The 14,796-nt window shown below is 36.8% G+C and overlaps 1 protein-coding gene across 9 annotated transcripts in view; it reads left to right on the top strand.

The window, feature by feature from the left end:
• The window catches only part of PCGF5 (polycomb group ring finger 5), a 128,319-nt gene that overhangs the window by 75,081 nt on the left and 38,442 nt on the right, over window positions 1–14,796 (top strand). For all 9 annotated transcript variants that reach the window (XR_012020885.1, XM_072806141.1, XM_072806145.1 and 6 more), the window contains 3 exons: window positions 3,647–3,743; window positions 12,619–12,674; window positions 12,788–12,847. Coding sequence is in view for 8 of the 9 variants with exons in the window: in XM_072806141.1 (XP_072662242.1) it covers window positions 3,647–3,743; window positions 12,619–12,674; window positions 12,788–12,847 (213 nt within the window). In the remaining variant the exon portion in view is untranslated. The remainder of the gene's footprint in view (window positions 1–3,646; window positions 3,744–12,618; window positions 12,675–12,787; window positions 12,848–14,796) is intronic.

The raw sequence follows: 14,796 nt of genomic DNA, 5'->3' as shown, positions 1-14,796 counted from the left end.
CAGTTGGCCAGCTGTGGGCAGCCTGCTTAGGCTCTCTACTACTGGATTTCTCATTTGCCAAAGGGGGTAGTAGAAGTTCATCCTATAATCCACACAAAGACTTGAGCCCAGAGCCTGATATTTGGTTAGGGCTCAGTAAATGTTAGCACTTGTTGCTATTTAAGTGTTTTTCCAACGAGGGATATCTTTGGTGAGCCTAACTCCCTTTTTGACCAGGTATTTCTTGTGGCTACAGCATTTGTCTGTTGGGTAGCTGGTGAGAGTGAAAATGCTAGTTGGTCTCCATACATAGCCTTAACCACAGTCGGGGACTTTTTCCAACATCTTTCTTGGCCATTTGAGTTAACCTGTAGAGCAGTTTCTGTACCAAGAAAGCTTGCTATTAAACCTTTAAGATATTTTCAAAATTTATTTTCCAGTTAGTATAAATAATTATAAACTAAGAATCAAAAGTCAGTTTTATAATGATGGGTTTTTTAAGTGTCTAAGGGAAAAGAAAATCCTCCTTTTACTCTTTTCAGTTTCACTGAAATTCTAGCCTGGGTTTTCTCAGGCTCCAATTCATTTTAGGTTGCATTTTACTTACTTAATAGCTTTTAAGAGTATGTGGGAAATGTATTTTTCTAGAGTTTTTTTTTTTTTTTGAAAGGAATAAATAAGCTGCTTAAAGGGATTATTTTGTGCAAAATATTTAGCTTAAAAGGATATCTGATTCTATAAACAGACATTTTTAAGGTTCCCAAATTAAGATGTAGGGCATTCTTTTTCTATGTATTATAGGCCTATAGAAATAAAATTAGAAGAAAATGTATCACTTATGCATGCATTAGTTAAGAAAATAGACCTTTGATTCAAACCCCAGCTTTTCCCACTTACTCCATGATTTTTGGCAAATTACTAAAGTTATTCTCAGTTTCTTCAGCTGTAAGAGACCTAATATTACCTAATAGGTTTGTAATGAGGATTCAATTGTTAAATGGCATTGAATTAAATAAATGTTGAAGCATGTAGTGTGGTGCCTGATACAGCTGGTATTTTTACATAACATTCTTTTCCTTTGTAAAGTTCAAAAATCTTTAAAATTTGAAATAAAATTTGTGATTCAAGTCTCTGTGCTGCCATTCATCAGAGTAGGCAGGTAACCTAGCCTGTGAAAACCTCTTCTTCATATTCAGGAGTAGAATAAAGTAGCATATCTCAGATGTTGTTGTGAAAAACAAATTCATCTCCTGATGGGGCTTTCTGGATCCCTCTAAAACAGCACTCATTCAGTAGAAATAAAATATGAGCCACTGGTGTAGTTTTAAATTATCCAGCAGCCACATTTTAAAACAAGAAACAAATGAAATGAATTTTGATATATTTTAGTGAATTCAGAATATCTAACATAACATTTCAACATGTGATTTAGTGCTCAGTCACATGTGGCTAGGTGGCTGCCATATTGGACAGTCCAGATCTAGATACAGATTAATATTCTCCATCAGCATCCTTGGACACTGGTGCTGCCTTCACCTTAAGCAGTGAACGCAGCCTTATTCTTGAAACTGTATGCATGCCTGGGTGAATAAGCCTTACATTTTGTCCTTTAGCTGCCTAGATTAGTATCTTAGCCTCTGGAAAGACAGGCTTCTACCCTTAGCCTTTTGGCTGACCTAGAGGACTTGCTCTGGGCATGTCACGTGCCTTTATTTGGGCCAAGGCTGATAGACAGCCAGGAATTCCTGAACGCTTTGAGTATGATAAACCTTTTGAACCACAAAGATCAGAGCTCCAGGGTCAGATCAGAGATTCAGGATAGGATCAGGCTTTGTAATACTCTTCATTCTTGCCTCTTATCTGTCCTTTTTTGGCCTTCTTTCCCAAATTTCAGAGACTTATCTAGTGTCCCTGAGAAAAAAGCAAATACCAACAATCTTTTAAAAGAATTTAGTTTCTCTGTTCTCCACTTCAGTGTAGCTTACCAAGAAAGTCCTCCCTTCCCAAACAGTGACTTTTGAAAAGTCATTTAGAACCTTTTTGGGCCAAGAGATTTGGAAGACAGATGAAGTATTCATATCTAAGCCCTTTTATGTTTTTAAGGTTTTCTGATACCATCTTTTGTCCAAATTTAGAGAGAATTTTGGTGAAGGGGTACTGTCCTTAAAGCTGTATGTAATGGTAAAAAGGTAGAAAAATGGGATTCAGGTGTATTTATCAAAAAAAAAAAAAACAAATCTGCTCATACGTCCTACCCTGACCACTCTAAAACTGCCAATGCTTTAACACTCTATCTACCTTTTTTTTGTGTGCGTGAATATCATGTGTTACTAAAATTCTTTGTTTGCCTTTCCAAATAGAAGTTCCATAAAAGTATGGACTTTGTTTGCCTTTACATCTGCAGCTCCTAGTACAGTGCATGGCATTCAGTGTCTTTTGAATCAGTGCATAAGTGAAAGGAAATACCAAGATACTATTCTGTATATGTACTAAAGACTTTAAAATCAGGTACCGAGTAGAATTCTTTCTTGACCATTGTTAACTCTGACCAGTGTATATGTTATGCTTGAATTTTCAGACCTAATCTCAGTGGGAGAAGTCTAGTTTTTACTTTTGATCAATTGTTTAGATAAACTTTTTTACTTCTTTTGGAGAGTGTGGGGCATAGGAGGGGAAAAGGAAGTAGTTTGTAGGGGAGTTACAGGAGCTGATCCTAACAGGTAGCAGGTGAAAATTTCAGATTATACAGAGTATAATAAAATAGAGGGGGGGGGGATTGGCATAGGAAATTAGATAAAAAATTCTTTATAGTTCAGGTGTTGTAAAAATGTTTAAGGTTTTTGGGCAAGACATTTGACATAGGAGATAATAAAAACCTAGGGAAAAGGTGAGAGAGATTCACAGCCAGAAAGATTCCCCTACTGGGGGAAATGTAGGCTATATGGGCTAGTGGCCAAGATCCACAAATTATATTTCTGTTATCTTTGTTTGGAATGTTTATTTAAAATCTTACCCTTGTCAGTTTCTCAGTGGTTCTTCCACTTTACCTCTCATGCCTTTGTAGGAGCTTGATGCTACTACCCATACTTTGTGCTCCGTGGAATTATGGTATTTGTGAGCACAGACTGATCATGCTCTGCAAAAGCCAGAAGTTTCATTGTAACTCCTCATTTGTCCCAGGAGCACCTTGCCAAAAAAAGTAATCCAAACATGTTGAACACTCTCAAGTTTTATTAGGAACTATTTGTGTCGCGTTCAAAAGAAGTCATTGCAGGCTTACTAAGTTTATACCTTTCTTTGTGCTTCTTTAAATAAGAACTGTTGTTTTATATAAATGCACAAAAAAACAACAACAACAACAACAACAAAAAATAAATGCACCAGCTTTTTCCTTAGTAATATGAACAAATTATTTGGTTTGTGAATATATTTAAGAAAGCAATTAGCGGAGTAACATATACTTTTTATATCATTGACTTTAAGCTTTGTTTCAGTTGGGTCTTTTTTTTTTTTTTTTTTTTTACACTGTTAGAATTTTAAAGTTTTATAAAGTTTGGTTAAAGAATACTATTCTACCTATAATAGGCAATTCTTAAGGACTGTTTTTAATTACATTTAGTTGAAATTCACATGATGCATTTTAATCTAACATCTTCTTTCTTCTTAGTCTGTAAGACTTGTATTGTACAGCACTTTGAAGATAGCAATGACTGTCCAAGGTGTGGCATCCAAGTCCATGAGACAAATCCATTAGAAATGTTGAGGTAAGTAAATGTATTTTATAGTTCATCTAACTTAAATTATGTGAACTCTTAATATGTTTTATTATGCATCAAAATATTTGTTAGCACCTTGACTCAGTTAATACAGGTTTTATGAAGTTTTTGTTTTCACTTTAAAGCATTTAAAGCATTCTATTATTAATAGAAATTTAAAAATAAGTCTGTAGATGTTAAACATTAAATATTTAAGAAATTTATTTCCAAATTTAAAATTATAGCTTTATCTCAAAGCTACTTTAGTTGCAATTATTTTAGGTATTTTAACATTTGACACGTAACTGTGCTTTCATGGAACAACATGGCAGTAGAAGGAGAGGACAGGCCTAACAGTAAGGGAGGCTGACCTTGGTACTATTAATTTTTTACTTATATCAAAAGAGTATATAAACATTTATGTAAAACTTAAAGAATTTTTTTTAAATAACTACCATTCACTTAAGAAGTGTAATTCTGTACTTTTAAAGTTAGAAGTAGTAAGATAAAGGGTTAGTTTCCAAGATCTATAAAGAACTTATTAAACTCAACACCAAAGAAACAAACAATCCAATCATGAAATGGACAAAAGACATGAACAGAAATCTCACAGAGGAAGACATAGACATGGCCAACAAGCACATGAGAAAATGCTCTGCATCACTTGACATCAGGGAAATACAAATCAAAACCACAATGAGATACCACCTCACACCAGTGAGAATGGGGGAAATTAACAAGGCAGGAAACAACAAATGTTGGAGAGGATGTGGAGAAAGGGGAACCCTCTTGCACTGTTGGTGGGAATGTGAACTGGTGCAGCCACTCTGGAAAACTGTGTGGAGGTTCCTCAAAGAGTTAAAAATAGACCTGCCCTATGACCCAGCAATTGCACTGCTGGGGATTTACCCCAAAGATGCAGATGCAATGAAACGCTGGGACACCTGCACCCCGATGTTTATAGCAGCAATGTCCACAATAACCAAACTGTGGAAGGAGCCTCGGTGTCCATCGAAAGATGAGTGGATAAAGAAGGTGGGGTTTATGTATACAATGGAATATTCCTCAGCCATTAGAAACAACAAATACCCACCATTTGCTTCAACGTGGATGGAACTGGAGGGTATTATACTGAGTGAAATAAGTCAATCAGAGAAGGACAAACATTATATGTTCTCATTCATTTGGGGAATATAAAAAATAGTGAAAGGGAATAAAGGGGAAAGGAGAAAAATGAGTGGGAAATATCAGAAAGGGAGACAGAACATGAGAGACTCCTAACTCTGGGAAACGAACTAGGGTTGGTGGAAGGGGAGGTGGGCAGGAAGTGGGGGTGACTGGGTGATAGGCACTGAGTGGGGCACTTGATAGGATGAGCACTGGGTGTTATTCTATATGTTGGCAAATTGAACACCAATAAAAAATAAATTTATAAGAAAATAAAAAATAAAAAAAATAAAGTTAGAAGTAGTCTGTCAGCTCCTAATCTAAACCCTTTTTCTCCAGATTAGGAAACTGAAATCTATAGAAGTGAGTGACACAGCTTTGCTTAGAACTTTAACATACACATGTCATTTTGCAGCTACAAGCCAGATGTCCTTACCAGTAAACTCATTTTCTTCCTACTTTTCCTATCATAGCTCCACCACTGATCAACTGTGTGGTCTTAGGGAAGTACATATCTAAAAACAACTAGATAGTCTCTAGATAGCCTCTATGTAACCCTCATAATCTGTGTAATATTTGCCATCATTCTATAAATCTGGATTTGCAAGTCTTACATTTCAGACATTTTTTTTTTAATTTTAGTGCCTGTCATTGTAGTAATTTTTCTGTAGGTAAATGTCAAGCCCAGTGATTTTCAAAGTGTGGTCCCCGAACCATTAGTATCTTGTTAGAAATGACAATTCTTGACCCCACCTCAGATCTGCTGATTGAGGAACATGAGAGTGGAGCCCATCTTAGTCAGCAAGCTTTCCAGGTGTTTCTGACATAAGCTAACATTTGAGAACCACTGTTCTACTATAGTCTATCGCCCTGGGCAGGACTTCTCCTAGTTGGATTTATTATCAGTGCTTCTCAACCACTGGTGATTTTGTGCCCACCCCGCCCCACTGTGTACTTTTAGCAACATCTGGAGACATTTTTGATTGTCAGGTCTGGGTGGGTGTTGATGGCATCTAGTAGGATAGATGGCTGGACACCACTGAGCTAGATATGCTGGACACCACTGAGCATCCTGTGATTCACAGGAAGCCTCCTCCCACACCAGAGAGCCAGCCCCAAATGTCAATAGTATGGAGGTCAAGAAACTCTGATTTAAGTCACTCAGAGAACAATGTGAACTCTTCCTCTAAAATTTTTTTCTAATGCTTTCATCAAAAACCATACCAAACAGTTAATAATTATTACCTACTCCATTTTAAAGTGCTATGTTGGAAGAAAAATTCTTGGTTTTGACTGTTAGATACCTGAAGGGATCCAATGACCATTTAATCAAATGTCCTCCCTTGGCTAAAGTATGACATCGACATTTTTTTTAAACTTTTTGTTTGAAAATAATTTAAAACTCACAAAAAAATCCCAAAATACAAGAAACACTTGTATTCTCTTTACCCAAATTAGTTTATTGTTAACATTTTATCTCATTTGCTTTATCATATGCATGCATACCTGCTCTCTGTTTTTTTCTGAACCATTACAGAGTAAGTCACATACTTAATGGCTCCTTACCCCCAACTACTTTAGTGTGTATTTCCTACAACTAGAGATATTATCTTACATAACTTGAGTGTGATCACATTGGTACAATATTTAAACTGTCCTCCATATTCCAGTGTTGTCAGTTTATCTAATGATATCCTTTTTTTTTCCTCCTATCCCACTAAAGTTATTCTACAAAAGAATAACTTTTAAAGACAAACAGAGATAAGAACAAGAACTTCAATATTCTTGGTACCTGGAAATAACTCCTGGAATACAATGGGTTCTCAGTAAATTCTTGTTGAAAGGAAAAGAAGTGATGGGAGCAAAAATGGGAATTGGAAACTATACGGTTGGTAGTGATAGCTGAGCAGCCGCAGGAGACCAGGTTTGCTGGGAGATGGCAGGCAGAAGACCTTCACCAAAGGGTCCTGCAGCAGGGTTTCACTTACTAGTCCAAATTAGGTCACATGCAAACCCTAGGTAAAGGGGTAGTATGGGGTCTAGAGGTGCCTTAGCAAATTTTGATTTTTGCCTAAAGCTGGACATATTGCCAGAACATAATCATATTTTGTTAGCAAAAAACAAGGGGAGTCAAGGTTTCTTCAGTAGATAATACTGTGTTGCTATACAGGTATCAACAGAATTTCCTTCTACATACTTTCTCAGGAGGCTACTGGAGAATTCCTAGAGCATAAACCAAGGAGGAAGGGAATCTAACATGGGAGAGAGATGGAGGATGGCAGCTGTGTAGTAGGCCCAGAAAACAGCCTGTGTCATGCTGTTCAGTCTGATAGCCATTAGCCACGGTGGCTGTTAAATACTTGTGATGTTGCTGCTAGTACACCAGAGGAGTGGAATTTTAAATTTAATTTAAATGAAAATGTGAAACAGTATTTAATTTAATTTAAATGAAAACCTGAAACCTTTTCATTAAATAGAATCTTAAGTAAATTAAAATTACTAAACAAATGCATTGTTAAATATTTTAATGCATAAACTAGATATTAGAATTTTATACAAAACATGTAAAACACTTTTGTTAATGTGCCCACTAGAAAATTTAAAATTACATATTTGACTCACATTATATTTCTACTGGACATCGCTGATACAGATGATAGAAGGAGGATGGAAAACTCTATGAGGAAGCATTCATTCATTCAAATATTTACTGAATGCCTGCTTTATTCAAGGCATCATACCAGGTGCTTTAGTGGGCAAAATAGATTAGGTAAGACTTTTGCCCTTATAGGGTTCATATTTTTGTGGGGAGAGATAGACAACAAACTGTAAAATAAGTTACTCATGTGGTATATTAGAACAAAGGGGAGAAAGGAGAAGATGCTGGTGAGGAGGCTCAGGAGTGTGAAGGGAGGGACAGATTGCAATTTTAAATGAAATGGTGAGGATAGGCCTCATGAGAAGGTGAACTTTGAGCAAAAAATTAATGGCCATTAGGGGGTTAGCCATCTATAATCTAGGGAAAGTTTTCCAGTTCCAGATAAAGGGAGCAGCCAGTGCAAAGGAACTAAGTCAGGAGTACACCTGAAACTTGTTTGAGGAACAGCAAGGAGACCAATGTGGCCAGACAACAGTGAAGAAGGGAGAGAATATGGGAGGTGAGGGCAGAGAGGTAATGGGAGGCATGTAGGCCACTGTAAAAAAAAAAAAAAAAAAAAAAAAAAAAAAAAAATTGAGTAAAATGGGAAACCACAGCAAGGTTTTGGTTAGAGGATAGACCTGACCTGGCTTAAAAGGATCATTCTGATGACCATGTTGAGAATACACTGTACATTGCAAGGTAAAGGTAGAAGCAGGGAGACCAGTTAAGGTAATTGTGGTGATCCAGATAAGAGATGGTTATATCCTAGATACAGCTTGAAGATCCAGCAGGATTTGCTGGTAGATTAGGTATACAGTATGAGAGAATAAGTAGACCCTGACCTGAGATTCCTGACTGAGCAACCAGAATAACGGAGTTGTCATTAACTGAGACAGGGAAGACTAAGGATAGAGCAGCGTTGGGGGAGGAGTAGTTGGGAGTTTGGTTTTGGACATGTTGAGTCTGTTAGTCATTTCAGAGAAGAGAACATTGGCAGATGGTTATACAAGTCTATGGTTCAAGGAAGAGGTCTGGCTAGAGATAAATATTTGGTAGTGTTCAGCATATAGAAGCTATTTAAACTGTGAGACAGGATGAGCACTTGAAAAAGAAGAGAAGAGGACCAAGGATCAAGCCTTGGAGCATTCCCATGTTGAGAGATCAGAGAGGCAAAGGAAGCTGAAAAGGTTCAGTGAAGTAGAAGGAAAATCCAGGAGTGTGGCTTGGAAGCCAAGTGAAGAATGTGTATCAAAAGACAGTGATCAAAAAAAAAAAATAAAAAAAAAAAAAAAAAAAAAAAAAAAAAGACAGTGATCGACTGTGTCAGATATTGTTCCTGGAAGTCAAGTAAGGTAAAGACAAAACTGATGCTTGGGTTTAACATGGAGGTCATCAGCCTTGACAAGAGTACTTCCAGTAGAGCCAAGAGGCAAAAACCTAACTGGATTGTTTCAAGAAGGAAGGGGAGAAAGAGTAATTAGAAATAGTGAGTATAGACAAGTCTTTCAAAGTTTTGCCACAAATGGGAGCAAAGAAACAGGATAGTAGCTGGTAGGGGAAATAGGGTCAAAAGGTTTCTGTTTCATTTGATACAGGACCAAAGAAATGGCATGTTTGAAGGGAATGGTCCAATAGAGAGCAGAAAGTTAATAATGTAGGAGAGTGGAGTGGAGGGGGGATTGGTGAAACAATGTCTTCGGGTAGATGAGAGGGAATGGAATCTTATAGAATGAGAGAGGAGATTGGCTTTATATAGACTGACAGATCATCTGTAGCAATGAACAGGAGGGCGGAGTATATGTAAGTGCATGCACTGTACATATGGTGGTCAGAGTCTGTGAAAGTTTTTCATTGAGGAGAAAATGTTTATAAGCCAAGAGTAAGGATTGGAAGAGGGGATGTAGTGATTTGAGGAGAGAAGAAATTGTGTCATTTAGGAAAGTGAGAATAAATTGACTGGGGAAGTATAGTAGGATTCTTAGCAACTTTAAAGGCACATGGGGGTTGTAGTTAGGAATTTGTAAGGCTGTGGTTGTGTTCTTCCTAGCTGTGGATGCAGGTGTGGTTAATGGAGAACCACACCTGCATCTAATTGGATTTAGCCAGTGTTGTGGTTGTACCAAAAAATTTTGAGCAAATGAGAGAGGGACAAACAAGGGAATCAAAGGTGTGGTTTTAATGACAGACCTTGGTGTCAGTCAGTCCTAAACTGGATAGGAGGACAGAGGACTTTAATTTAGTGAGGGATGTCTCAGAGAAACAGAAATGAAACTTGTCAACTCCTGATCTGCTTGAGAACAGAACAAATTCTTTCAAGGAATTTGGAAATAGGTATATAGAAAATGAAGAAAAGAAAGCAACTACTAACTCTAAAGAAAGAAAAAAGTTGAATGCACGGATGTCTACTAATGTCTGTAAATATTTATATAATTATAACCATGTAAACACTGGTTATTAAGCCAAAATAATGTAATAAAAGTATATCAGAAAGATATGGTAATAAGAGTATATCCGAAAGATGAGAATAGTGTATGTTGGGAAGAAACGGGCCTGGCAAGATGAAATCAGAGAACCAAATCTTATTTTCCATAAAAGGAAGTCAGAAGAATGTAGACAGCAGAAAAAGTGTGGCTACCAGAAAGAAACAGGTTGGATTTGAAACCCCTCTGGGGTTGTAAGAATCAGGAATGGGGAGGGTGGGGCGTGAAAATTTTGTATTTGAACATGAGTTTTATGGGGAAGTTGGATCTGTAAATTTTGTGTGTGTGTGTGTGTGTGTGTGTATACATACACACACACATTACGTATATGTGTGTATGTATATATTACTCTGAAAGAATATTAAGAAAAATATTTCTCTTAAGTACTACTAGTATTAAATCTGGGGAAAACTTTGTGAATGAGTTAGTATTTGAATGAAGTCTTAAAGAGTAAGATAATATTGGTTAGATTGGAGAGCAAGAAAAGAGTATATGAGTCAGGATGAAGAGAATGAGGAAGAAAAACAGATCGGAAAATGACAAGGCATTCTTAGGGACAATTGAATAAGGCAGTTAGCTAGAGAAGAGAGACAGTAGCACCAGTTATAGTTTTAGGTTGGACTTAGGTTATATAAACACTCAAAGCCAGGTAGTGGGAAGAAATTAGTTCTTGAGCAGGCAGATAATGAACAAATTAGTGCTTAAGGAAGATTCACTATGAGCATGTCAACTTAAAGGGAAGTAGCTGTGCTGTCCTGTAAGTGTGGCAATTGATGGAGTAGAAGCATGAAAGGTATGGGAAGACTAGGTGGGAGAAACATGGAGAAGGCATAATCAGTGGGGTTTGATGAGTAAATGTGTGAATTGAAGTGGGGGAAGGCTCAGGTAATTCTTTCATTTTGATTTTATTTGGGAGAGATACGGTATTTCTAAATTTAATTTTTAAAATGAAAGACATGGAGAAAGGTATTCAGTGTTTTGTTGAAGGATAGATGAGACAGTCTTGACAGTGATGAGCCAAAGGAAGTGCTTGAGATCTTCAGCATCAGTTAGAAATACAGAATTGAGCTCAGCAGAGAAGTGTAATGTATATGTATGTGTGTGTACATATGTATACACACGCACATATGATCTGCCTGTATGTTTTCAAGCCACAAAAGTAGATGCGATCATCAAGGCAGGCAGCCTGTAGAAGAGATCAAGAAAGTGCAGAGTTCATAACAATGGAGAATACTCAATTTTTGAGGTAGTTGGAAAATTAAAAATACTTAGGGATAAAGAAAAGTAGACAGGAAAAAGGAAAAACCAGGAAGGGGAATTTTCAAGGAGCAGTGTTAGGGCAACACTGTCAAACTGCTGTAAAGCAATATAGGAGAAAAAATGATTTTTAAAAATAATCTACAATTTTTAAACTATAATTCTAAGGCAATTTATTTTTTTTTTCTAAGGCAAGAATTTAAATCTATTCAGTGTGGAAGTTCTGATGATTTCAGGAATACAGTAGAGTAAAAGAAGCAAAACCCAGAGTGTGTGGCAGAAATAATGTCAATCATGCTTTCAGACTTTTCTAGTTGGAAGAAGAGGTTGAGAAACTGCTAACAGCTTGAAAAGACATAGGTTCAGCAAAAGTTTTGGGGTTTTTTAGAGTGAGAACATTGTACATGTTTGTATTCTAGAAGAATAATGCTGCTGAGCAGGGCAAGGGGGATTGAGAGAGCAGAGGGGCTGTGGGAACAGGAGACCAAAGGAACAGCCACGAAAAGCAGCATTTCACTCCTCCATAGCAGGAAAAGGAAATGGGAAAAATGGCAAAGTAAATATTTACCATTTCTTATCTAGGAAGATAGAATGACTAAAAGGTCTAAATTGCTTAGAAGGAATGAACATTATTTCCTTTACAGGAAAGAGCCAGAGTGGTGGTAGAGAGTTTGAGAGCAGGTGTATCAGCTATTGCTGCATAACAAACCAGTCCTAAATTTCATGTTTAAAACAGTAATAAAAGCATTTTATTCCTCACAGTTCTGTGTGGTTCACAGATCTAGGTGGTGGTTCTTCTGGTCTTGGCTGGACTCACTCAGGAGACTACAGTGAATGAATGAGTCTAAGATGGCCTCAGCAGGGCAACTTGGCACTTCTACATGGTGTCCCATCATCCAGACTTGCTGTGTGGTGGCAGGATTCTAAGAGAGTGCACAGAAGCTTGGAAGGCCTCTTAAGGCTTTATCTCAGAGCTAAGCATGGTGTCACTTGTGCCATTTTCTGTTGTCCTAATAAGCATGTTTCAAGGCTAGCTCATAGATATTCTTGAAGGGAGGAAATAGATGCCATCCTTTACTTGAGGGAGGAATTTCAAAGTCCTACTTAGGGAATAGAGATGTAGAGAGAGCTGGGGACTGGGACCATTTTTGTAATACTGCAGGAAAGGCTAGAAATGGGTGCACTCTGCATGCAGAGAAGTTTGATATCGTGGATATGCTGAAATTGTCTATGTCCTGTATTTTGTAATACATGCAAGATACAGATCTCTTAACCATTTAAATATTGGATTTTGATATCTTCATTATTAGTATATTCTCTTTTTTCTCCCCTTTGGAAGGTTGGATAATACATTAGAGGAAATTATATTTAAGCTGGTCCCTGGACTACGAGAACGTAAGTTGCTTTTCGGCTTCTTGCAGATTTTTGTGTTCTATGAAGTCAACATTTCTACTAAAGATTTTATGATTGTTTCTATTATTTTATACTTCTTTTTTCTTTTAAATTAGAGGAACTTGAGCGTGAATCTGAATTTTGGAAGAAAAATAAGCCTCAAGAAAATGGACAAGGTGACTTTCTTACATCTATATCTGATACTCTCTTAAAGTGGTTAACTTTTTGTAGATTTGGTGAATTAATATCACGTTAAGCTCAGATTTCTTTTGTATAAAATTCATGTAGCCCTTTGTTTACATTATGATCCTTTTGTATAAAATCATGTGATTTTATATACATCTGTGTAAATCTGGAGTCACACCAATTGAAAGCAATTGGAAATAGAAAAAATTAGAATTGGGAAAGAAAAAAAAGAGAAAACTGACTACTCATTATAACAATATTTGCTGGAGAGCTAAAGGAAATTGAAGTAAGAAATAGCCAGGGTCTGCAGCTAAACCCTGAGGGGGTTTTCTATTTATTTTATTTTGTATGTTTGCCTTATTGGAGAAGGAACCAAGATGTAGCTGAGTGCCAGATCAGGAGATCTGTCTATGCTATGATAATCTGGAATTATATTTTTATATGTGGAACTCAGACTATACAAATTTATATGTCCTGGGAAATGAAAAATATTTCTAGATTCTTACGGGAATTTTCTCCATCACTTAAACTGAGTGTCCATATTTCTCTTCTGGGTCCCAGGAGACTCCACCATCAGTAATTTTTAATAGTCTCAGCAAAGTGGCAAACATTACTGGGCAGAGAAAAGGCTTTTAGTATGTATAATTCACACAATAGAAAAAAAAGTACAACATATCTGAAATAATAAAGAAGAATATGCTTTTCCTGTTACTTAATATGAGATTTATTTCGGGATAGCCTAAATACCATTGAAATCTTTTAAGGATGTATACATGTTTTTATAGGCTCATTGTGAGCTCAGTCTTCACCCTTAAGATCATAGGATTATCAGTTATAAATCAAGATGCTGTCTCTTTTCATCTGTAAACTGAGGATGATAGTTTTAACTAGTTCAATTTAACAGTTCAAGACTGGCTTCTAATAGCAGGGGAAGTTTGAGAATAGTTTTCAATTATTGGAATAAGGTAGTTAGGGATTATCTTTTTATCTATAACAACAAACAAAATGGGCAAAGAAGCCAAGCCTAACAAAAAAATGATTTCACTAAAGACTTGTTTTACCCAAGTGTAAGTTGCAATTTAGACAGTAGTGCTATAATTTTATGTATAGATAATATAAAGTTTACTGTATGTTCCGATTTTTGACTGTCTTTTCAAGAGAACAGGAAACCAAGAAATTGTCAGTAGAAAATATATAGTAGGTTTAGTCCATGACTCTGTGTATCGTATAGATGGACTCATGAAGGACTATAGCCTACTTTGTGTGTATCTCTCTTTAACCATATTTCTCCCTTTTTAAAGTATTTTATAATGTTTAGTTTGGGTAGAGAATTTGAATCTTCTTGGTGCTGGGAGTTTGGTTCATATAAGGTAGCTCCTGTCTATGTGGATTCTATATAAATATATAGAAGAAAGAAAGCAGGGACCCCTGGGTGGCTCAGTGGTTGCGTGTCTGCCTTTGGCTCAGGTCATGATCCTGGGGACCTGCGATCAAGTCCCGCATCAGGTTCCCTGCAGGATCCTGCTTCTCCCTCTGCCTATGTCTCTGTGTCTCTTATGAATAAATAAATAAAATCTTTAAAAAAAAAAAAAAAAGAACGCACAAGAAAGAGAACCCACCTGCCCTCTATAATACAACTGTAATGCTTTTATTAGGCATTAAAGAGGAGCTAACCTGTCATTCCTTTTTTCTGGGATTTTCTGTACCATAATGCTTGACTGGCTAGTTCTTTCAAGTTTCAGCTTAGAGATATTCTATCTGAAAATCTTCCCTGAATCTCTGCTTCACCCAGAGTTTGGATACCTCTCTTATATGTGCCCACATAGTCTATTTTTACCTCTTCCATCAGAGTCCTTATTATACTTCCCATCGGTCTGTTTTCTTTACTTGCCTGTATCTCCCTCCTCCTGTATCCTGACCACTGTGAGGATGAGGGTGA

Source organism: Canis lupus, chromosome 29, assembly GCF_048164855.1.
Source record: "Canis lupus baileyi chromosome 29, mCanLup2.hap1, whole genome shotgun sequence".
Taxonomy (NCBI): Eukaryota; Metazoa; Chordata; class Mammalia; order Carnivora; family Canidae; genus Canis; species Canis lupus.
This window is presented reverse-complemented; position numbering and strand designations above follow the sequence as displayed.